General features: G+C 48.1%; 2 protein-coding genes across 4 annotated transcripts in view; one reads left to right on the top strand and one right to left on the bottom strand.

Moving 5' to 3' along the window:
• The window catches only part of cep85l (centrosomal protein 85, like), a 70,219-nt gene that overhangs the window by 11,340 nt on the left and 33,466 nt on the right, over nt 1-25,413 (bottom strand). For both annotated transcript variants that reach the window (XM_061241792.1, XM_061241791.1), the window contains exons 3-7: nt 22,986-23,710; nt 4,297-4,382; nt 1,158-1,275; nt 632-817; nt 1-45 (exon numbers count right to left, since the gene is read on the bottom strand). The exon at nt 1-45 is cut by the window's left edge and continues 108 nt beyond it. In XM_061241792.1, the coding sequence (XP_061097776.1) occupies nt 1-45; nt 632-817; nt 1,158-1,275; nt 4,297-4,382; nt 22,986-23,710 (1,160 nt within the window). The remainder of the gene's footprint in view (nt 46-631; nt 818-1,157; nt 1,276-4,296; nt 4,383-22,985; nt 23,711-25,413) is intronic.
• On the top strand, nt 13,463-22,139 carry pln (phospholamban). 2 transcript variants are annotated; one of them, XM_061241794.1, is made up of 3 exons: nt 13,463-13,545; nt 13,752-13,875; nt 17,913-18,723. In XM_061241794.1, the coding sequence occupies exon 3, from the start codon at nt 18,112-18,114 to the stop codon at nt 18,268-18,270; it is 159 nt and encodes a 52-aa protein (XP_061097778.1). In that variant the 5' UTR covers nt 13,463-13,545; nt 13,752-13,875; nt 17,913-18,111; the 3' UTR covers nt 18,271-18,723. The 2 variants fall into 2 exon arrangements, 1 of the variants encoding a protein (XP_061097778.1); XR_009708747.1 differs by lacking the exons at nt 13,463-13,545; nt 17,913-18,723 and adding an exon at nt 20,555-22,139 and having other exon boundaries at nt 13,736-13,875.

Below are 25,413 nucleotides of genomic sequence, written 5' to 3' on the forward strand. Positions count from 1 at the left end.
ACACTTCTTCTTCAGGCTGCTGATGTAGCGGTCCCGTGTCTTCATCTGAGGAAGAGGAGGACAACATCAGGGGCCAATCCTCTCGCCTGTCTTTACCCCCAATGAAAGGTCCAAATGGGAAAAGCCTCTGGTAAATGTGCCAGTGTTAAATGTCTTAAATCTTCATGTGTGGGACAGCCCACCGGCCAGACCAGCAGTTTGACATGCGCTGTGTCCCTGCGTCAAAACTACACTGGTAATATACATACATTTACTGAAGGTTTACAGTCCGCAGGAAATTTCCTCAAAGCCTAATTACAGTACGACCGCTGAATAAAACACCATGTCTAATGAAGATTCTAATGAGAAGCAAAGCCTTTATTTAATTACACGTTAATTAAAAATGTGTACTTGCAGAGGTAAAGAAGATTACTTTACATTATGGTGGCCACCCATGCGATCACAGTGTTACATAATCCTTAAAATTTAATAAGTTTAGTCTGTTTAAGGTTCAGGCAACCTTTAGGTCTTATTATAGACTTTAAATCTAAGTATAAGACTTATAAAAGACTTGAAGCCTAAGTATAAGACTAGTACTTGTCGAGACTGATTTATTGCGGTGTTTAAGGGGAGGGAGGGTGGAGGTATCCACCTTCTCCTCCAGCTTCTTGATGTCCTCGGTGTACTTCTGCGTGTTCTGTTTGAGGAACTCGTTGAGGTGGAGGACCTCCAGCTCGGAGGCGGCTAGCTTCCGGCCCAGCTCCCCGTTCTCACAGCAGAGGGGGCTCGCTCGGTCGGGGTGTTGCCCGGGAGACACGGGGCTGGTGTACGGAGACTCCTGTCACATGATAGGGGAAGACAGAGGGGACAGTTAGTGATGAATAACGAACAGTGTCTGGAGCGTTGGTGATAAGTAACTTCATAAAAGTACCAGAGCTAATATGTTAGTATTTCAGAGATACAAATGACACAAATCCAGCAGGAAGCATCTTCAGTTAACTGTTGGGTAGCAATGCTTTTAAAGCAAATTGACTAGTATTGAGAAGGTTCTAACTGTATGTTGTTAATTATGTTGTTTATTTGGCAATTTGATAGAATCTTGATACTGTTCTTTTTGGTCTATGAAGAACTGTCCTGCATGTCTTTTTGCTCAATATCTCAACAAGTTCCAGGTGTACCTTAGGTTGGAGCAGGTAGGAGTCTTCACAGCGCCCCCTCTGGCTGTGGATGACCTGCTGCGCTCTCAGCTCGTTTTCCCTGATCCGTGCGTGAAGCTGCACAATCTGCTGCTTTTGTCTGAAAGAGAGCAGAGCGCTTTGCACATTAAAAATGGACAACCGTGTCTGTGCTCGTGTGCGGACATGTAAAAACATCAAGCTTATTTATTTTTTTCACCATACTGCTACTCTTTTCATGTTCAGTTCCCTTCTCCCATTTTCTGTTACAATCTAAAACCGATATAAAAAATACAAGATTCACTTTACTGTCCTTGAATTTCTTTTCAACCCTATAACACACACAACAACCACACCAACCAATTTCCTTCAGGTGCTATGGGCTAGAAAGCACTCTGCGTAGATGCTTTGGTCGGCTGCCAAGAATCTCACATTTTGTGAGGGGTTATTTTGGTTCACCGGCACAGAATTTCCTCCAGAAGAACACTCAACCGCCTCTCCCCCGGGCTCCCAGGGGAAATGGAGATTTGTGGGACAGATTTAGCGAGTCGCAGCGAGGCACCTAAATACAGCGCTTAAAGGTGGGTCAGGAGCGTACTGCATGAGAACCCAATTCAGCCCAAAACAGGATTACCATACTATCTGGCACAGGGAGCAGACTAAGAGCTATGCCAATGGCACACCTTCTCTTCATTGGGTTATTTTGCAATGTGGCTGACAGGGGATCAAGTAGGTCTAAAATAAAGATGGCTGATTAGGGGCTATGGGGACATTCATAGTTAAAAGCTGTGATAGGTCTTTAACCTTTGAATACAGGACTGTGTTTACTGCCCTTATAGATTCTAAAATACATCAATTTATGAAGGATGTGCTTCAATAATTCTGCAACAGCCTTCCCTTAGGTATTCAAGCTGCTGAATCAGTGGCCTTCATAAGACCTATTTTTATCTAACTGCCTTTTAAAAGGTACAATCTGTATTTGACTCGCTATATCAGTTCTTACCTACTTATATTACTCTCCATTTGTTGTCTCTATTTCGTATTTTATCATTTTATCAGATTTTATCATTTTATTTGACTTCAAGTCCTTTTATGGTGTTATTTTCATGGTATTATGCGTGTGTTGTCTTTACTGCTGGAAAGCACTTCGTGCTCTATGCTGGAAAAGTGCTAAAGAAATTATTATTACAATACAGATTATAAAACCCACTTTGATAAGCAGGTCTAAAACCAAGTGCATGCTACCCAGCTGTAGGGCGTATTACCCTCCTGCTCATACCCAAACAGTACTGGACCGTAACGTTAGAAACTTGCCCTGCGCGATATTTCCAATTAAAGCCGTGCTAATTTGTAAACTGAGGACGCATCTCCACTCGGTAAAACGCGGCTCCAGTAAAGGTCTGACGGTGTTTGGGGAGGTAAACACCACGCTGTCACGGACAACCGTGGCCGATTTCACATCCCGCTCTGCAACACGGGGGTTCTGAGTCATTTCAACGCCGGCGACTTGTGACAAGGTGCTTATATATGGCCCTCTTCTCCCCCTGGCAGCCAGGGTGTCTGTAAATCTTTACACTTAAAGCCGGGTGACAGAAGGCGCTCTCTGCGAAACACACCTCCATTATATTTCAGTTTCACCTGCCGGCAGCAGATTGATGAAAGCAAAACATTTCCAAAAAATATATATCAACGTTTTTGTGATACCTACAGCTGTTTGGTTGGCGATTTTATATGTCAGAGGTAAATAAAAAAGGTGTTTTGAAATATGGTGCCAGGAGTACCCTCGTGTCTGGTTTCACCAGCACTCCCTCTTGTGGTGAGACATGGAAGCGTTTTTAATGCATCAGTGTTACTGTAGCTTGTCAAAAAAAAGGTAAACTAGAAAATGCAACCATTGTCTTTTTTCCGTTATAAGAAAAAAAAAATATATATATATTTATATATAACCTACTTCTTGGGGAAAATATTTCCCCTTTCTAATGTGAAAATAATGAACAGGTGATAACAAACTCAGTTATATAACGAAGTGTTGTCTGATCCAGCAAACCGTACACAGGTGCTGGTCCTGAAACGTAAAATCCATGTACTTAAATCCCAGCTCCTCTGATGTTCTGGCATTCTGCCACGTAAATCTGGTCAAACAAAAATAAATAATAGAGATTTTGAGTAAAACCTCCACAGAGCGAGCCCATTTAAGGATTCGCCGTGATGTCCAAAACCGCCAGGGTACGCGGCGGGATCGATCTGCACGCTATACCATCCCGCAATCGCGTTAGTCCTCCAGCGGTCCGATCGTATCCTGATCTAACCCTGCGTGCTTCCTGTCTCAGGCACGTCTCGCCGCATCAGAGCATAATTGCTCCTCAAGGTCGCCGTTGTCATGGTTACTTCACGGGCAGGTCGACGCCGTCTCTGAAATTCTCACCCCATTGGCAAATCTTGAAGAGTCAAACTCTCTCACCTCATTGGCAATATTGTGGCTTTACTTAGGAAAAAAAGTAATTGAAATAAGCTCAGTCTAAATATAAGACAAAATTAAGACGTATTTAGTGGTTATTGAGGTGCAGCTCTGAATGCAGTCTGCAGCTGTCCTTAAAGACCCCTGCACACCGTGGGCACCACACTGGAAATTACGGCCCTCGTTTTTCTTGGCTTCATCTTTTGTATTTAAATCATGTATAAAATTATGTTTTTGCGTGTTGACCAATTCAGAGGTTCCGAAATTGAGAGGTTGCCTAATTTGAGGATGTGGTTGCCTAAAAGTTTTTGGGGAAACATGGAAAAAAAACATTTCTCTCTAAATTATGTGAATGTAGGCTGCTACATACTGAACATCACAACAACCCAACTATAATAAAGTAATGAGGCAGGAGAGGTTGTGGTTCATTGGCAATATAATCACGGCTAAGCAGTGTTGTTCAGAACAAGGCGTCTACCTGGCGGGGTGTTGCGGTCGCTCAAATTCGTGAACACTCATTTGGGGTTTGGGAACCGCTGCTCATGTGTAATAACCTGCATTTTGGGCGTGTTTGACGAGTGCTGTCGTTTCATCCCGTTACAGGAACACTGTTCCGCGAGCCAGCCGGGAGATGAAAACCGTCCTATCTGGAGGAATGTTACGGCAAGGACGAACGCCGCTCACCTGTCAATCTCCAGCTCTCTCTGCCGCAGGAGGCCCTCTTTGATCTTCACCAGGGTGTTCATGGGAAGGGGCGCGCCCCCAAGGGTCTGTAGGGGAAGGAAAAATAACGGTTAAAAGTGTCATAAAGGCAATAATTATTCATATTCATATTCAACATATTCATATTCTACTGTGTTAAGTTCCAGCAGTCGCCAGGTGAAAAAACTGTGGTAGGAAGAGCAGACCATTGCATCCTTATGTCTCAGCGTGCAGAGACCGTAGCCTAGTGGCGAAGGTGCATGACTGGGTCCTGAAAGGTTGGTGGTTCAAGCCACTGTGTGGCCTCAATAAGGCTTTGGATAAAAGCATCCGCTAAAAAACTGGACTGTACTGTAATGCGTCACCTGCATTGGCTTGCCTTCAGAAGAGCCTTCCAGGCACTGTCATCTCCGACTAGCAACATAATATATGCAGGTAATACAGCTATAAAAATCACGATAAAAAAAACTTAACAGCAAATTGGTAATTAGAAAAACATTTAAACAGTTCAGTAATGGTAATACCCTCCGCCTCGCAACCATAAAAGGTCTGTAAAAGATTCCTGACTCCCGAAGATAAACTGTAGGTTTTTTTTTTTTTTTTTTTCAAACGGGGACTTAACCACTGGAATGTTGAGTCTACAGGCTTATTTCCAATTTTTTGAGAATTTGGGAGAAAGGTCTATTCCTCTCGGAGTATCGGTCAGGCAGGATGTCAAACACCAAATAAGAGGATGGAGAGGCTTTCCTCTTGCGCTTCGGATATATTATCCCTGTGCCAAGACTCCAACATCTCATTTCAAAACACCCACATTCTTTGAATGCTCCCAACCAGTTTCCGACGACACGTACGCTAGCACAAGCGCTAAAGCAGACAGAATGCACGTATCGCTTCCATATCACACGGAGAAATGCTCGCACTGTACCGACGACGCAACGTTTAAATAGCAATCCTCTGGAGACTAATCTCATATAACATAACAAGCACAAGGTGCCAAATGGCACCGACGCAGTTCTGCAGCAAGGAGCTGTCAGTGGGCGCACGCCACGCAGATTTACCGGCTGCTGAAAGGGTCATATTATAGGGTCATACGTGATGTCACTTCCCCCCGCAACAGGAACCAGGCAGCCACTCAGACCTCAAGCCAGGGAGAGCTCCATAAGCCCTAACTGTGTTATTCTTACTTTTTTGTGAATATAAGTTTACAAAAAATTAAATAAACATAAAATGACACAGATACTTGCATAAAGAAAATAAACCATATATAGACCATACATATAGACCTGTGTTATTATTTCTGACAGTTTGGACATGACTCACTTCTCAGAGGGGGAAACACTGGAGCCAGATTCCACACCAAATTTACAGAATGTGAGCAAATACTTGAAATGGACTCTGTGTGCAAATAAATAAAATAGAAACATGAATAATAAAATGGCTACATTCATAATTTCATGAGAACCTCCTCCTTCACCCACATGAATGGTCTATATTTCTAACATAAGTCTCCTTGAACATTGTGAAACGGCCAAACTACACAATCAATGAACATACATCCCCTTTACTCTCTCATATATCAGATATGCATGACTTATATTTTAATTGCCTCTTTAAAATAGCTACATTGTTTTTCCACTGCTGGTGTCCAAGCTGTCCCGTGGCCAGGCTAAAAATAGCCCCATATTAATGTGCCGTATATCAGAGGTACACTGCAGTCTCCTGAAGAACGCGCTGTGGAATAGCTGCGGCCGGCACGGCCCTGATGATAGGAACCAGGTGGTCCGGCAGACGTCCCCTACCCCAGGCCTAGTTCACATAGCTCGCGCTATTTTTAAATGCCTTTGTGCCGGGCTGTGAGGGGGGGGTGGGTTCAAGACCGCGGCCATGCTCGCCACAGTGGACAGTGGAGATGGCGGTAATCCTCAAATTAAGATAACCGAAAACAGAAACGAAAAGTGCCATGTGGTGGTCTTCGCCGGCGAGGTGCGTGGCTTGTGTCTCGTACCGCATGGAGATGACCGTCGTTTCGCGGAAAGATCCGGAAAAAAGCTGAAATAAACAGAGCGGCCCCACAGGGGAGACTCCATCCAGTCGTGAAAACAAACAGGCGTTTCGGGGGAACTTTCCAGTGCAGCTGTGTGGGCCAGGCCCGGTGGGACAGGGAGGGAGAGGGGCAGAACTGGCCACAATGTCCCCTGGTTTGGCACACCATCACAGCGGTGTTACATCAGTGGGCTTTGGAGCGGAGGCCCGTGAGGCGCAGAGTGACGGGTTCGAGGGGGGGGGGGGCGCTGCGTTTGACGTTGCTGGATTAGCGAATGGAAACCCCAGAGGAACACTGCGCCCTGTGTTTCCAGCTCCTGAAGCTCCGTATAATCAAAATGGCCGCCGAGAGCTGCCCGAGAAGGACACGACCAGCATCTCAATGTCCTGCTGACAGAAATACAGGCCAATGTACCGTGTGTGCACATGTGAGCTTAAATGTACATATTCTCATGTACGAACGCGTGCGTGCGTGTTTCGAGGGAACGGGAGGGAGCCGTGAATCCCGTTTGTTTGGGATTCTTCCACATGTGGAATCGGGGTGGTGAGGGACATTCCCTGTGTTGTGGAAAGCACGCGGTCCCGGGGGAACAGGGCTATAAACTCCGCTGCCTTTTAAGCTCAGGAACAGATCCCAGCGGGAGGAAGTCACGTTCGCTGCGCTCTCTCTCTCTCCCCTCGCTGGCTAATTCGGGACAGCAGGCGGGGGGCGCGCTCAAGTGCCTTCCCATGTGACTGACGCCCGCGGAGCGCTAGGGGACTCAGCGGAGCGAGCCGTCTACTGGAGGCCAGAGAGAAGGGCCAGGGCCCCGGCCAGCCCCTCTCTGCTGTAAACACCACATCTCACAGGCTAGCCTTTAACCGCAGTGCCACGGAGGCCCGTGCGGAGGCCCAGGGGTGGCCCAGGGGCGGCCTGTAGTGTAGTGGTTAAGGTAAATGACTGGGACACGCAAGGTCGGTGGTTCTAATCCCGGTGTAGCCGCAATAAGATCCGCACAGCCGTTGGGCCCATGAGCAAGGCCCTTAACCCTGCTTAAGCTTAAGGATTGTCTCCTGCTTAATCTAATCAACTGTACGTCGCTCTGGATAAGAGCTTCTGCCAAATGCCAATAAAGTAATAATGTAATGTGTATGCTGTTTTCTATTCCAGCCACAGATCTTGATTATATAATTAGTTCAATTATTTGCTGAGTTTAGGCTGCAGGTTTGCACATAATGTATACGATGTATATGCAGGCGGACTGCAGCCTATTGGCTAAGGTGCTCGACTGGGACCTGGATGGTTGGTGGTTGAAGCCACAATAAGATCAGTTCAGCTGTTGGGCCAGCCCTTAACCCCATATTGCTCCAGGTGGGATTGTCTCCTGCTAACTGTTGCTTTGGATAAAAGCGTCAACTGAAGGATCAGTTCATTCATTACTATCAAGTCAGCAGGTTATTTGTGGTGTCTGAATAACAACTGCTGCTTATATTCTGTGCTTTGAGACCACAGGTGGTGTACAACCCTGTCCCTAAAATTATATTATCTGTGCGATGATAACAATATTATCTGTGCGACCTCCCTATCTCCCTATCTCAAGTGCCATGGCTTTCCAGTGAGCCAGCTATTCTGAGACTGCCATACCGGTTTATACACTTAAAATATTGATTTCATTTGTCACGTGTAGGTCTGTCTGGTCACCTGTCGCCTGAGCTAATCCATGCACCACCTCTACAAATCTGTCACCAGCATTGCTAATGGACTATTTATTCAGCTTACTTGGTATTTTTAACACCTCATGAAAATGTGGTGTTCATAGGCCAATTTTGGAAACACGCAGCAACATGCTGACCGATTGGAATGCTATTACACACATCAATGCACAAACAGGTTTCACAGCCACAGTGGGTAATGAAAAAAAACAGAAGAGCCTTCGATAACAAAAACAATGAGTCTGGAGACCCCGCCCATCCTGAGTGCTTCTGGTTGGGAAGCACATATTTATCACTGAAGAGCTCTAAAAATAGAGTCTGCTGGCAAGTCTTAACCCTCCTCCTGCTGAACACAGTCTCTGCTCCATTTTCAATTATAGAACAGAAACAAAAAAAAAAAAAACCTCTGTAAAATTTGTCATCATGTTTTTTTGTTTTTTTTTACACGCTGGGCTACATTTTGGCCTAATGCAATATCAATACCTCATTTTTCTGCTTCGACTTCTATGTGACAACTACTACTACTACTACTACTATGACAATGACTACTAGTACTACTACTACAACTACCACTATTACCACTACCACTCCCACTCCAACTACAACTACTACAACAATGACTACTACTACTCATACTATTACAACTACTACGACAGCGACTACTACGACTACTACCACGACTACTACTACGACTACTGCTATGACCACGACTACTATGACTACTACTACGACTACTAGGACTATAACAGTGAAACAGCAGGAGAGGCTTTGAGGTCCGTGTTCATATCCAACACAAACCCCACATCTGCAGAGGTCATTTTTGACACAGGGGAGCAGGGGCGGTGTGTCGGGGAGGGTCGTGTTTGGGGCGTGTTGGCCGCACACCTGCCTGTTCCCAAACGCCCCCCCCTGTCGCCACGCAGTCGGGGGCCTGAGCCCAGAGGCGGGTGTGTGTGGGAGGGTGAGTCCGACCTTAGGTGAATGGTCTGGGGCATAGCTGTCATTCTGCAGCAGCTGATACCACCCTCCGCTCTGAGGTCATACACACACCGAGGGGGTGATGGGAGTCACGGCATGCCTGGAATCCACTCCTACCTCCCCGCCCGAACTTTCCCTCTCACCATCCTCCCATAACAGAGCTGGGCAGGAAGAGCGTGCGAGTGTGTGTGTGTGTGTATATGTATGTGTGTGTGTGTGAGTGTGTGTGTGTATGTGTGAGTGAGTGAGTGAGTGAGTGTGAGTGTGAGAATGAGTGTGAGTGTGTGTGTGTGTGTGTGTGTGTGTGTGCGCGTGTGAGAGAGAGCATGTGTGTGTGTCAGAGTGAGAATGAGAGTATGTGTGTGTGTGTGTGTGTGTGTGTGTGTGTGAGAGTGTGTGAGAGAGTGAGAGTGTGTATATGTGTGAGTGAGTGAGTGAGTGAGTGAGTGAGTGAGTGAGTGAGAGTGAGAGTGAGGGTGTGTGTGTGTGTGTGTGTGTGTGTGTGTGCGTGTGTGTGCGTGTGTGTGTGCGTGTGTGTGCGTGTGTGTGAGTGAGTGCGTGTGTGTGTGTGTATGTGTGTGTTGAGTGTGTGTGTGTGTGTGCACGAGTGTGTGTGTGGAGGTGGTTACCCTTGACTTCCCCACACCAGCTCCCCACTTCAGAAGCTGGCGGACAAGGTGGTGCAGAGAGGAAGATACACAGGCACCGGCGGGTGCTGACGGCTTCACCGAGCACGACGACCTCCAAAAAAAAGGCCTCTGCTCCCAGCACCTAACTTCAGAGCAAAAGCCGCTGCCTGCGGAGGGCGGAGGGCACCTCACGCAGACGCCAGCCAGGCACCTCACGCAGACGCCAGCCGGGCACCTCCACGATGCACGCAGGCCCTGCCCACCGCAGTCATGTAAAGACTGCTGAGTGCCTGCTTTATTTAAAGTGCGGGGATTTGCTGGAGAACAGAGAGCTCGCATTTCACGAGACATTAATACAGCGGCTCATCGTCAGTAAGCACCGCTGCGCTACATTACCCATCCAGCACCGGAGATGCCCAATCCACGGATATGAAAAGAGCAACCGCGAAGCGCAAACCAGTGACAACGAGAACCTCGGGAAGCTCCAGCTTCTCTGTAAATAGAACGAGGTGCATGAAAACACACCACCTTTCGGGAATAAGTAGTTCAGGAAAACAGGGGGGGATAACATGGTCAAAATCTTATTTGACCACTTCTATAACCAGAGCAGGTGTCCCATGCTTGCTCCTGGCCTGAGTAGGGAGATCCACTTCCTGTTTAAGGTACTGAACCAATGGGGTGTCCATTTCACAGAACGCAGTGACAAAATGGACGCCGCAGATACATTATCTTTGGCATTGCCCCGACGGAGACTGAAATGAGGCTTGTAGAATGGCGATACACAATGCTTGAGATCGTTTCCGAGCAGAAGGGAGATTATTTACACGGTGCGGACACGGGGGCGAAGTGTTTCAGCCGTGTACACACCAGCCATACCTACATAACTCCCGGCTCAAATGCTACATAAACCAGACGGTCTGACTCTGCCCCCCCCCCTCGGGGTCAGCGGTTTCAGCTGACACTCAGCCCGTCTGTGGTCACCCCCGCTCACTTTCACACACGACACCTCCACTGGCTCACTCCATACCCTTGAGTCATTAGAGAAATTACAGCCCCATACGTCTTCTGAAGGTTGGTGCTGCGATGAAAGCTAAAGTGTTTAGCGGCATGCCCCCTCGTTTACAAGCCAGGCGCCCACGGTCCTGTGCCACGTGGGCGGGGGGGGAAGCAGGGCGAAGAGGGGTCAGGGCGTGTACGCGGTAACCCGGGCAATAAAGTCAAAAGCCTCTCTGTACGAGCAGTGTGTAGCCTGTACATCTCCGTATAAATAGCTCAAGGCATTCTTCAAAGGGCAGTGTCTTTAATCCCCAGAAAGGCTGTCTTACTGGTGGGGTTGAGTTGAGGGAGCAAATATTTCTTGGGGGAATTAGCTTGCTGGTCCTCGCGGTTAAAGGCCCTTGTTTGGTTGACCTTGGGTTGACTACTGTTCAACGAGAAGCAGGGTAACGGTGGTCCTTGGCCTGTTAGCACCTTCCAGAAACTCAACTCCTCCAACATGCTCCCGCGCCCTGGATTAGCACATGCACTGCACACGTTGTAGAATCCCAGGAAACGACTTAACGCGTACAGCATATATCGGCTGTTATATACATACGACGGCTTCAAGAGCTGCTTGTTAACATCACTCATGGTTAAAGTACCTTAGTTACGGCTCATATACCCGCAATATCTGAAGCACAATTAAGTTCATAGGTCTGTACTCAAAGCACAACACCCCATGGTGTTAACACTCAGAGTCCTCTCCAGAAAAACTATCAACTATACTAAATTTAGCAGCCATTAATATGAAAACAATGGCAACAAAAGAGCACAAAAAAAAGCTCTAGGATTAACCGTTTCAATGCCTTGAGTCCGGATTTATTAGAGAGTCCGAGGTAATCCATCATATTACTGCACAGAGGTATGGGACTATGAAGTTTTGATTAAATCTCAGCCCCAGTTAATGTGCAGGTCTATATGCTCACGGTATAGCTTTGTCCCTGAGGAGTAAATCAATAATATGGGACAATGAATAAATCATTAATATACTGATTTAGAATTCATAATTCATAATTCCATTTCCGCCAAATAATCAAAAAAGGGGGGTGGGCAAAGCTGAGGAAAAGGTCTGCCTAGCTACGGTGAGTTGCCATGGAAACAGAGCTGGCTGGATGTCGGGCGGTGCACTCTGAAGCCTAGCGGCCCCGCGTTAAAATGACGGCTGGCAAGGCTCCAGGCTAACTGCTTCCACCGCGCCACGACGGGCGGCGGTGACACCCGGCCCCTGTCGCGGCGTGATTTATGGGCTTCGGCTGGCCCCGTTCCAGCCCCCTTTCCCCTCTCACGCGTCTCTCCGTGAGAGGGAGCGACAGGCGCGTCACACGGCACGGCTAATCTGCTGCCTTTTTCCCCGAACTTTATCGCCGCCGTCGCCTTCCCTCACGGGCCTCCAGACACCCCGTTTCCCAGCACGTCGCCCAGGGCCGTCACTCCAGGCCTCCCGCTTCTATACGGCTGCTGATAGGCCGGCTGAGTTTCGCGTCCGTCCACACAAACGGCGACATGGCTTTTTTGTTTTAGTTGTGTGAACTAGGCCACTGCTTTAGTTTCACATAACAGAACTGCGATGGTGCCTGACCTGTTGCAGTGTGTTGGAAGCTGGCAGTCGGAGGGCATGTTCCTTTATGAAACTGCTAACTGGGGCCCACACAGGCTTATTCACACTGAACACGAAGAGGCGCATCAAGCGTTGCCTTCTCATTTGCCATCACCGTTGTTGTACGAGAGGCGATTTCCGTTATCGAGCCGGCCCGCAGGAATGCCACGCTTGCGTATTAGCATACCCGGGGCTCCCCTAAGGGTGGCGGGGGCCAAGAACCCGATTGGCCGGAGAGGAGCGGGGGGGAACACAGCGGTCGAGCCTCGCAACGCAGCTCTGGATCCCAGACTTTCATCCTGCAGCTGCAGACGTTTCAAAAATGCGCTTTTTCTTGGCCTCGTTTCCGTTAGCGTGAGGTCGGCGGAGAGCTCCTTGTAAGGGAGAAGGAGCCGAAATAGCTGGTTTCCCTGTTTCCCCCCCCCCTCCGGCGAGGAAGAGACGTCCGTTTGAAAAACTCTGGCACCCTGGGGACGGGGGAAGAGTCTCCTCCCTCAGCTACGCAGAGACCCTGCTAAACGCTCATCGTGGGGTTTTATCACGGACGGAAGAGGCTGTTTACAACTCGCATCAGCCAGCCAGACTCTTAACTTATGTAATCAGTCTCACATAGTCTCACATAGCCAGGCTTTAAAATGAAAAATGGCAATCACCTTATCAACAAATAGTTACTTTTACGGAACAAAACAAACCATTTTGTTGGGACTAACGGTAAACTTCATACATTCGGGGGGCCACAAGACTCCCCCTGAAATGTATTAAGAAATTCAAACAATGTCAAATGAAGCATTTTTCTACAGCCTATTTATAGAACATCATCTTTATTCCTAATAAGAAATACTATGAGGTCAGCTTCCCTGAACAAGTTTCCGTTTTCTCTCTTCACATCGTGTCTCAATGTCGGTGAAGATACACAGATTCCCTCACGATGAGCACAGGGGACCTCTAAAACAGCTGGAATTGGCTGATGCACTGGAAACAGCATTCCAGAACCAGGCAATGAGGCTTTCTTTGTGCAGCAATCAGAACAGACCTCACCCTGTAACACCAGCAGCGACAAGTCCCCCCCCCCCCAAAAGAATCGCAATCATTCTGCAAGCGCTGCCAAGCCAGTAAGATTCAGAATGTAATTAGTGTGCATTTAGCCAACGGAGAAGGACGTGGTACAATTAGCAGACAATGGCAGCCTGTGCACCCAATTTTACATGCAGAGGTATCTGTCATCGTAAAAGTGGGGACAGAAGAGACTGACAGGTAAGCCTCTCAGCATGGGGTGGTGGGGGGGGGGGGTTGAGACTATGCCCACACTGAGGGTGGGTGGGGGATTTGGACGAGGGCCACGGGACCCCTCCCTCCCTCCCACCCCTCACCGCTCGACTCTTCCCCTGCTTCCCTCTCTTCCTCTCTGCCCGCCCCCTGCTCTTTTCTCTTTCCCATAAACTTTGTGACATGCTCCAAAGTGCTGCCAGACACGCTCCTCACCCGTTGGACCGAGACCGTCGAGACCGTTCCCACGGTGCCGCGGGAGGCTGTGACCACACCTGTGACCCGCTCGCTGTCCGCCCGTCCTCCAGCCGAAACCAGGTAGGACCGCGTTACCCGCCCTCTGGCACGGTCGCAAGCTGTGGACCCATAAGGGGTCAGTGGCTTTGATTCTCAAAACAGGAATTCTGAGAAGTAAATGGAGGCTTTATCCACCTTTAATCTCTGTTGGCTTAAAAAAGAAAGGAATGCGCTGCATGAAACAACTGGACTCACTTCACTCTCGAGTCCCTGTTATTTTCTGTGAGCTCTGTTCGAAAGACCACTGCTGAAAATAGCCATTATGAAGGTCTAAACAGATCCGAAACTAACAGAACCCTCACAACAAAATGTCCCATAATGTGTGAAACCAATTTACGGAAATATGTACTTTGCTTCACCAGTTTACTAACTATGAAATGAATGACTTTGCCAGACGATTCATCACAGGGCTCTATAGCTTAAGTACCACTGTATTTCAAAGCTAAAAGGCAAATTGAAACGTAAATTTTAACGCATTCCTTCATACTAAATAAGGCATGAAACAAGAGTTGCCAGATAACGGGGAAAGTTGATATAAACCAAATCGCTGCAACTGGGGCTGCCATCGAGAGTTCATTCTAACTGCACTGTGTCTCTTGCAAATGTTGGATAAACAGAAACCTGGTGCCAGAAGCATTCCTGAGCAGAAAGCTAATTTGAAAAAAGCCGTTCAGCGACACCGTCACGCCAGACAGTTCTGTTGACCTATAGACACATTTGCATCGCGGTTGGAGGTGAGACCCTCAGCTTTGCACCTACTCAAATGAGGGGACTTCACACAAAGGGACCTTGTGGACCCGGTGAAGGTTAACAACACACCGCGAAGGCACGTTACCGTAGCCGGTAGCGACTCTTGGTTTAGAAGTACTTAAGACTAATTCTGAGGAATTACAGCAGTCATATCGATTGCATATTGATCCCTAATGCCGGGTGCAAATAAGTCTGTTTCATTGTAGCGTGTGATAATTGGTCTGATGTTATTCTGCGTGTCATCCGCGCCGGTGACCATTCCCTCTCTCGCCTCACAAAACGATGCCTCTCGGACACCATCACGGAAAGTAGAGCGCTCTGATGGCCTCCCCCTGCCTCTGGGGTACTTGTTTTCTCAGGAACTCGGCCAAACACAGAGAGAGAGAAGAAGAAAAAAAAACAGTTTTTATTTCACTGGGGAATTCAAGGGCCAGGTTCCCGAGGATTTCCTTCTTAGGTTCGACTGGAGTCTTCTGTTGATTTTATTTCCGACCGCGGATCCCCTGGGCCGTTTTGGAAGGAAGCGCAGCAAATCTCTGCCCAAACACAACCACTGCAAATCCCTGCCCACACACAACCTCCACTCCTCTGAAGTGACATAGCTAAGACCTGTTAGCGTCTCTTTTTTAAGGCCTCACCCTTGACCTTAAGAGCCACAGCCGGAGGCTGGGAGGCTCAAATCGAGGAATAGACCAAGGCCTACGAATTACAGTCTGCGGGAGGTGATTAGCGACATTAGCATTCCCATTAGAGAGGCATGAACGAGAGGGCCTGAACGATCATGTTAGCATGTTCACGCCCCGCAGTGCTAAACACCAAGCAAGCTTTTCCGTCTTCACCACCCTGTGTGTATATATCCCGGGGTCACGTGACCCAGGGGGTGATATATGGCATGTTGACCCAGAGTCCTATATCATTCTCAAACTTTCTTAGTGCTACGAGTGCTCTCCTTAGCACCAGAGCAAACACAAGAGACAAAACTTAATATATCACAGCACTGATGGAGGTTCTTTTTTCTACACTATATTATTAAAAATATCAATTCTCAATTAAAGAATAATTATATTATGACAATCCACAACCTCATTTTATCGGGAGAACTGTAAAATCCCGAACAGCAGTTTTAGCAATTTCAGCAGGTTATTGTGCACAAGATAGACTGGAAAAAAAAGAATGGAAAACAATATATTCCTATTACTTGTGAAAAATTATAGTATTTCTGTTCTGGTTTAACAATGAGAAGCCGTACCATTTGCACTTTTCCCATTTGCAGATTTCTCTTGTAAAATTTTATCTTTGAGCAAAGTAGATATTTCATTGGTAATACCCGTAATTCACTAAAAGCACTTCAGCACTTAAAATACAAGGACTTCGCTTAATTCTATTAATAGAATTCCACAAAAGCAGTGTGTTGCAAAGTCAATCTAAATAGCAAAAGGGTGTTAATAAGGGGAATTAGTTCAGGGAAGCATCCTCCTGAGTGCGGGCACAGTTATCCAAAGTCAGCACACAATGAAGGGTGCTCCTGGCAACAGAAGATAAGCAGGGCCATTGTGCGCCTCGCCCCCTGTCTGTCAGCGAGCTGTACTGCAGCCTCGGGGGAATGCCGAGATTGACAGCAATGTAAAGATGATCTGTTCTGGGATTGGGCGGTGGCAGACTGCCAGGCTGAGAGCGCACGTCCCCGAGGGAGAGGTTCCTTCGACATGGCGGAGCTGTGGCGCTCCCTTTCTTAGACTGGCTTTCACAGGGTCAAAGGTGAAGCAGGGCCTGAATTCTCACAAGCGCATTATTAGGAGGAGGGAGTGAGTGCAATGCCCTGTCGACATCCCTCTCCCCGCTGACCCGGGACTCCACCCCCCCGTCCTCCCGCCCCTCTGCAGGGGCCACTGGCCCTCCAGCAGCTGTTTCCAGGGGGCGGAGCCGTGGCTGTTTGAAGGGGCCACGGCGGGCGGGACAGGCGAAGGTCATCCCTAAGAATACCCGCCACCGCATACCCCGGGCGGGACAGATATGCGCTGTCGGCGGCTCGTCAGCCGCGACGGCTTTCACACCGGCCGCCTCAAAGTCACTCAGACAACAGGGACGCCGACGGCTGCCCCGAGGGACGCTGGGAAGGAGGAGGCCGAGGGGGCAGATAAGGCTGCCTTTAGACAAGCGGTCCTCACTCCTGGTCCCGGAGAGCCGCAGGGTGTGCTGGGGTCCTCACTCCTGGTCCTGGAGAGCCGCAGGGTGTACTGGTTTTTGTTGTCGCCTTAACATCAGCAACCAATTCATACCTAAGAAACCAGGTGAGGGAAGTGTAATGTAACTGCTTTAATTGATCAGTTAAGTGTGGAGTAGCAACAAAAGGCAGCACACCCTGCGGCTCTCCAGGACCGGGAGTGAGGACCACGTCGTTAGACTGACTGGGAGCGCTGCGATTCCGCAATTAAAAAACGACGGCCGAGGCCAAACTTCCTCGTATATCCTCAGCCTCCTGACGCATGGGCCGCAGAGGCCGAGGCTGGCGGTAAAAACGCCAGCACAGATTAACCGCGGCGGACTGTAGCAATAACGACGTCATATAAAACAACCGAGCCGCGCGGTCTGGAGAAGAAATACCGAACGGGCCTGGATAAACGGTGCGGAGTTCGGCGAGTCCCGGCGTTACGGTGGATGGACGCTGCGGCCGCATTTAGCCCCCGCGCTAATCCCGCTAATGTTAGCCCGGAGCGGCCGTGACACGGGAGGGAGCGTCATCCGCTAGGGTCGTAAACCTAGAGGTGAACCAGCTGTGGTGACGTGGCCGCGTGTTTGGGATGCGGAGCGTGGTCTGGGTCACGTAGCGAGAGGGGAAAACTCTACAGGGAAGAGACGTCCTTGTTCTCCCACTGCTGTCGTGATCAGTCAGTCACAGTTAGACAGACACTTTGGCAAGGGCCTCAGTCCTCAAATTTAACCGGCCCAAACAAAACGCATGAATCCAGGCCTACGTGTCTAAGAGAGAAGAAATTGTGTTTCTCTATCCAGTAATGTCAATAAATGTTGACTCTTTCAGTCCTGAGCCCAATATGAACTGGCTCCAATCAAATCCCAGGGGGTTTTGGCTTTGGTTGAGAAAATTTAGTAGGGTTTTAATAGGGGTTGAAATGCTATAAGTTCGAGAGCACCATATGGCACTACTGGGATTTTACAGTAGTTACACTTGGGACTGAAAGGGTTTTCCCAAGTGTTTTGTTCATTTCAAACCGCACCACAGGCTCGTAACGGTGTATTTGTGTTGTTGGCTTGTTCATTCACTCACTGATGCTCCCTCCCTCTACCAGCTCCAGGAGGCCCAGGGCCACGCCCACACCACGCCTGCTACCACGCCCACTGCCTAGGCCACGCCCAGCACTGCACCCACTTCCTCTGTCCTGAGCACCACCCTCTCTCTCTCTCGCTCTGTCTCTGTCTCTCTCTCTCTCTGCACTAACCTCCGGTCACCACCAGGCTGCGCTCTCTCGCCCCGCTAAAGCCGCCAGCATGGAGAAGGTGCAGCACATGACCCGCTCGGCTATCCGGAGGGCCTCCACCATCGAGGTCAACCCGCAGGCCAAGCAGAGGATGCAGGAGCTCTTCGTCAACTTCTGCCTCATCCTCATCTGCCTACTGCTCATGTACATCATCGTCTTGTTAATGTGAGCGGGGCGGGGCGCTGCCCAGCGAGACACCCAATGGGGTGATGAACTATATGGGGAAGGCGGAGCCACGGAAAGGGGGAGGGTTTGGGGGGGCTCCCATTCCTTTTGTAAAAACGCTTGCCCATGTAACGAGAGATTTGCGCTCCACAATGCATGATTGGGTCCGGCTCTGTAGGCCTGTTTGAGTTGCACACGTAGATTAGCCCCATGGGAATGGGGACTGTTTGTCCAGAGAGGTCGCGGCCGTCGTGTCCGCAGCGGTGTGGAGAGGCCAGGGACTGACCACGAGGCCTGAGCTCCACCAGCATGCTCTCCTCTACCATTTTGCACCCATCCGCTCCTCTGCCATTCTACACCGAGCACCAGCCTGCCTCTCGCCGCCTCTCTGACTGTTTGTGCCTGTGCTGTGCCAAAATAAACACGCTGTGAAATTGAAAATAAAGACATGAATGAACTGTGTGTGAGACGTGACGTCACGCTAGACAGTGGAACAGACCTGAGATCTTCTGCTAAAGAGGGTGCGTTGCAGAAAAGGGAGATGCTCATAGGTCCACTGCAATGCACGGTTTTTATCACAGATCGAGATCATACCTTGTGCTTTACAAACATTGTTTCAACGTCAGAACCTACCATTAATTATGTTTTATAGGTATTTTATACCGGTCTATTACAAAGACTTATCATTTGAGTATACTTGGTCATGGAGATGGACAATTGCCAGTGCTGTCCCTGAGTCTTTGAGTGAATTACCATTTCAATGACAACAGGGTGAAGCTATAATGAAAGGAATTTTGAAGGCCGGTACAGGCAGGGATGATGGGCAGTAACGAGACAGTTGGTCCAGTTATCCAGCCCCGCCGCGCCAGGTGCTGTTGGGCACTTGCAGAATCTTCGGCAGCTGTTGATGACGGCCATTTAATCGCTGAGGCAATGAAATTGCCGGAGGGTGTGAATTTGAGCGTCCACATAAAAATAACAATACGCTCACAATTGGCTGCACACGGTTAGGTTAGCGCTACAGAAAATGGAAGCACCATTGAAGCCCAACAAGACATTTCCTCTTAATCCAGCACAATGTGTGGATTAACTTTATATTTGTTTCTTTACCTTGACTTGTGAATATCAGATTACAAAAATCTGTCCCTGCTGTACCCATGTAGTGGATTCACAAAAGGGTTCTGGAGCTGTCCTTTCCCTCCTGGTGTGCTTTGTACAGAAATTGAGATGATATTCTGAAGAAAATCATCAAGCCTTACTTGGTGGGGCCAGTGGGGTGATATTTAGAGACCTTACTCCACTTCCAATATAAACAAGCACTTTAATTAAGTGACATTTAGCATAAGTAAAGGACAGCAGACCCTTAATAACCATTGATTGGTCATTCCTCTTAGGAGACCGGAGCCACATTAATGACTGACAGTTGGTAAGAGATCCCACACTGTCTTAATTCAAGAACCTTCACAGCTCAAGAGCCAGTGTGACATGGGCGCACACACACACACACACACCAGTTAATTCTCTAAGACAAGATACCAAGCTGCCAAGTGGAACACAATTACTTTTTGAAGCTGAAAATGTGAACTCCACAAATTGCAGGCTTAATGCTTTAAGAGTGATTGATAACATTTGGCTGTATCTTCTCCAAGAAAGGATCTATTGGCAGCAAGTCAACGGCTCATACCATCTCCTAGCTGAGCTCATCGAAAGACAACAAACATCTTAAAAATGTTTCCTAAAAAGGAGGTAACAGCACAGAGAACAAACTCCTGTTCTGTAACACAAAGAGGAACATTCACTGAGAACACAGTCTATTTCTTAAACATGCGCAGAATTTCTACATCCAGAGAGCCGATACCAAAACATAGAAGGACCACAAACCGGTTTCAACAACATTGACCCTAGAACAATCATTGGGAATACATTCTTGATCTAGACAGCACCAGACCTGGGTCAAATACATAATTGTGTTGGATTCAAATAGGGACTTTCTACACTGTACTGAGGTTATCTGGTGTATTGGAACCTATGAGGTACTCTCAAAAAGTGCAAACCCAGCCTTCTGATCCTCTAGGTTGGTTCAATTGCACCAGGGGGAATCGAGCACCGGAAAGCAAAAACAATTACTTATTTGATCCAGGTCTGAACAGGACACAAGAGTTCCATTGCCTCTCAAGCAATGAGCCAAAACACTTAACCTGGAGATACAAGAGGAAAGGGCACGAGCTTAACAGAGGGCTAGATCTCTCACTGTCTGACTGTTCCCTTGTCTTCTCTGTCACATGTAGCTGAATCACCAACCACTTCGACCACAGTGAAACAGCAGAAGGATGGTATAGACTCGTCCTGCAGCCCCCCTCTTTACCAGGCCCAGAGCGTCACAAGCTTCCACACAGCGCCCTCTAGTGGAGCCCTGCCGCCGGTGCAGCCTGCCACCATGGATCTGGTCAACAACCGAGGCCTGAACCTCATGCTCAACTTCATGCTCATCGTGGTGGTCCTGCTCCTCATGCTCATCCTGGTCAAGCTCCTGTGAGCCGGACCCCGCCCTCAAACCACTGTCATGACTTAACTCGGCCAATGAGAGCCGGGAAGCACGGATAACACAGCCCGCCAGCAGGGGGAGCTGCACGGATTCAAACACTGTGAGGCCGGGTGCGCTGCCTGAAGCGAAGAAGAACCTCGGGAATGGCTTTGCAGGATGTGTGGGCACTTACTGAACCCCGTAGGGAGGTAATATTAGGTAGCTTTGGTTTGATAAAATAAACAATCACCCTCAACAAAATTTTACTTCTTCACATTAACTGAGATCAGAGATTAAAAGAGTTTGCAATGAACAACCTGTAAGCCTTGGTGACAGCATTAACATATAATTATATAAACCCAAGCGATTTTATTCACAGCTGCATCAACAGTGTTTTCAAACTGAAGAGCATATCCCCAATGCTAGTGACTCCATCTAGTGGTAAAGAGGTTACCTACATGAAATTATTTTTTGTCCTTTGATTAAATGACTTCCCTGTCACATCTGTTCTAAATAATTTGGTGTAAATAAGATCAATTTTATCAAGTCAGACCCTTTGCTGTATGTTGGTTTTCCGTCCTCAAATCGAACACTTTGAGAGAAATGACACCTTGATGTAAATGCTAACCAAAAGTCATAGAAGCAGCAGTATAAATAGCAACAAAACCAAATTAGCATTTATCACAGATGTAGCATAATGGCTGTACAGTGTACAGTCTTCTGTGGTGGTGTCCAAGTGATAACAGAGGCACCAATGCTATAAGACAGCCTCGCGCTGTTTGATCCTTCATGGAAATGTGTGCAGTGGATATACTCAATCACAACTGTCACAGTATTTATAGTCACTGGGGAAAATATTTTTTTAGCACACCAAGTCCACTGTCCTTTTCATTGCTTTGTATATTCGTGTGTGAATAACTGTTCTTCAGCTCTATTAACATGTTCATATGTCTTGAGAAATGAGGTGCCTGTACCTTCGTAATGTTTCTGAGACATGAATAAATGCTGTAGTCCTCTGGGAAAATAATAATTGAAAATAATTTGTAATAGCTATGAGGCCAACATTTCTAATGTTCAGTACATTAGAACTTCCATTCAACTCAATTTTTCTTCCAATCCAAACGACATAATGACACTATCAGACCACTGAAATCGACTCAGGTCAGCCAGGTAATGCTCTCCTTAAAATCACCCTGCACCTTGTTTTATATAAACAGTTACATGTATATCAGGCACTGATAAGTTCTTGTTGTGTTTGTGATATCCATTTCAGTTTTTGCACAATGTATTTTGAAGATCTGCTCCAGAGTATTAGGAGAAATAAATTTCAGCTATAAAAACATTAAAAAGTTTGTTCTTTTTCCAAGTATGTACAAGGACCATATAATTCATTTGGATACATTTTCTTGACCAGAGTATACTATAATTCATTAAAATGGTATTGTAAAGGGTAAAACAAAATCAAGGAGTAACTGAATATCTGAAAATCAAGTAACTGAAAATCAAGTAAGTGAATATACATAATGTATGAGCACTTACAATAATCCTTAAAAGCTAAATCTACTTGAACTTCATCATGAGCCAAAAGAACAGCGATCATTCAAGCAGAGACTGAACTTCACCCCCACTCCACACGGGGGCGATATCCAACCGGTCTCACATGATTTGATCACTTTCCGAGATAAAAACCCATCTCAGTGGTGTTTCAATGGAGACCTCTCTCGCTGCAGAAAGGGTCTGCATAGCCGGAGATATGCACACAATGAGCTGTGTTTAGTGCTGTGAAAGCAAGTTCTGCTGCATAGGTTATCTTTCTGTGGGTGCAATCAAGTCACGTTTCTCATGATTTTTCCCCATTTTCTCAGAATGTTTCACTCTAAAGAATGACACTGTTTCAGAGAGGTGAGTGTGTCTAGAACAGACTGAATGGGTTCCCTGTATTCCCTGTTGCGGGAGGGTGATGGAATTACTGAGGTAATTCAATATCTCTCTTTCCATATCAATCAATAATCCCTCCCCTCTCCCAGTCACTCACCCTCTCCCAGTTTCTCTCTCTCTTCCTCCCTCAGTCTCTCTCCTCGCACACATCCCTCTCCCTGACACTCAGCAAGTCCCTCTCTCCCACTCATTCACTCTCTCCCACTCATTCACTCCCCGCCCCTCTCTCTCTCCCCCGCTCCCCCTCTCCCCGGTACCTGTGTGAGCTCGGCCTCTTGCCGCAGCCTCTCCCGGTGCTGGTCCTGCTGCCAGGCGCTGAGGCCGCACAGCTCTGGGCCGGCCCGGTACTCCACCGGGTTGGAGTGCATCTGCTCGCTCAGCCACATCTGGGTCCTGACGGCCGGCTGGATGGGCGACCCCCCCACGGGCTGGTGCCCCAGGGGCACCCCCCTCTGCGGCCCCGGGCCCTGCGGCCCGCCGAGGGGCTTGCTCTCGGGTAAGGCACTGTAGGTCAGGTCCAGGCTGGTGGGCTTGTGGGGCGAGGGGCCCGGTGACTCGCTCTTCCCGCACAGGTCGTACCTGTACCTGGGCTCGGGCCCCGGGGAGTGCCGGTGGAGCCCCGGGGGGTTTTCGGGGCCGTGGTGGTGCAGGTGGTGGTCGGAGCGGTATCCGTACAGCAGGCCCCGGTCCAGGGAGCCGTGGGGGTCCCCCCTGTAGGCCGGCCGCCCCGTGGGGCTGCCCTTCTCTGTGCCCGTTCCGCTCAGGCGCGTCAGGGACGACCATCGGCGCACAGGGCGCGGGTCCTTCATGTCCAGCGGGCCGTCCGAGGGGGAGGGGAGCTGGCAGCTGCCCCAGGGGCCCGGGGCCGCGGGGGCGCTCAGTTTGGAGCCGGAGGAGGGGGAGGGCATGACGGTCGCCGTGGGGATGGGGCCCTGAGAGCGCAGAGGCTGGAAGGACAGCGTGCCGCTGGAGCTGGAGTGGTCTGCACAGAGAGAGAGAGAGAGAGTCACTGTTAATGAGGCTCGCCCACTACAGAGTACAACACTCTAACTGACACCAACATCTATCTAAATACAACACTATCTCTCTAAGCACACTTTCACTAACACCTTTAATACAACACTCTTAATACAACGCCTTTAATACAGCATTTTCACTGAAACCAACATCTATCTCAATCCAGAACTCTCACTGACACCAACATCTCTCAATACAACATTTTCATTTAAACCAACGTCTCTCTAAACAAAACAAAAAAGATGTTTTGCCTCGCTCTCAGTACATCCGTCTGAATACATAATTCTCTAAACACATGTCTATTTCAACACAATAATGCAGGCTATATCTCCAAGTACAAAATCTCTCAAACTAAAAAACCTCTCTTTCAATAAAATATTAGCCCTTAGTTTCCAACTATCATCATTGTCATCCTAGATCTGCCCCCTCAAGCTATTTTTCCAACTTCTCATGTCATGGGCTGGTTCTAGCTTGAGCATGATTACTTAAGACTCATTAGTGCCGTCAACCTCAGTGAACATCAGTGAACACCAGTGAACAGTGCTTTTTTTCTCATTCTGAGCCTCAATTGAAATTGTATCTATACTGTAAATTTTTTTGGTCATAATTCAAGAGGCAACATGCTGGCTTTCAAGATCAAAGCCAAATATGATAAAACTTAGAATGAGCTTTAGTTCTTTGGAGTAGATGCTGTAGGCTTGTCTGATTCCCTTCAAACAAAGCCTCAGATCTCAGCCAGTGGACATGAGGAAGGTTTGATAATGTGAGTGTACTGTGCGTGCGTATTTTTGGTGGTCTGTGTGTGTGTGAGTGCATGCCTGAGTCTATGTATATGTGAGTGAATGTGTGTGTGTGTGTGTGTGTGTGTGTGTGTGTGTGTGTGTGTGTGTGTGTGTGTGTGGGAGAGTGTGTGTGTGTGTGTGCGTGTGTGTGAGAGAGTGTGTGGGTGTGTGTGAGAGTGTGTGTGAGAGTGTGTGTGAGAGTGTGTGTGAGAGTATGTGTGTGTGCGTGTGTGTGAGAGAGTGTGTGGGTGTGTGTGAGAGTGTGTGTGAGTGTGTGTGTGTGTGTGTGTGTGTGTGGGATCCCGCAGGCTCATCTTGGTGTTCTTCATGAATAACTCATGATCGTGTGCTCCATGCCAGATGCCAGCGCAAACAGCTGATGAGTGTTACACAAGTGTCCCTATTACAGTGGGGATGCTGCAGCTCACACTGAGACACACACACACACACACTCACACACAGGGTCGACTGCAGGTAGACAGATGTTGTCATACCCTTGAGCAACAGTAATAAACAGAAACGGGCTCTGCAAATAACCAGCTGTATCAACACAAATGGATGAGCCAAGTGAAGCCATACATCCAGTGACCCTTGAATGAGAGTCTACTCTAAGAAACTCAATAATGTAAATGTAAACATTTCTGCTGAACTGAATTAAGCACCACGTTGTTGGTGAACTGAATGAACTGCAAAAAACAAACCCTCAACTTCAGAAAGAGTAAGTACATCAATGCATCCATCCATCCATCCATCTATTGTCTAACCCGCTTATTCTAGGTCAGGGTAGTGTATAGTGCTGGAGCCTATCCCAGCATGCATTGGGTGAGAGGCAGGAATACACCCTGGACAGGCCACCAATCCATCGCAGGGCCCACACACCATTCTC

The sequence above is a fragment of the Conger conger genome, chromosome 5, assembly GCF_963514075.1.
Source record: "Conger conger chromosome 5, fConCon1.1, whole genome shotgun sequence".
In the NCBI taxonomy this organism is placed as follows: Eukaryota; Metazoa; Chordata; class Actinopteri; order Anguilliformes; family Congridae; genus Conger; species Conger conger.

Bases quoted from the DNA above. Each gene is read 5' to 3' on its own strand.
- pln (XM_061241794.1), top strand. From the start codon at position 18,112: ATGGAGAAGGTGCAGCACATGACCCGCTCGGCTATCCGGAGGGCCTCC.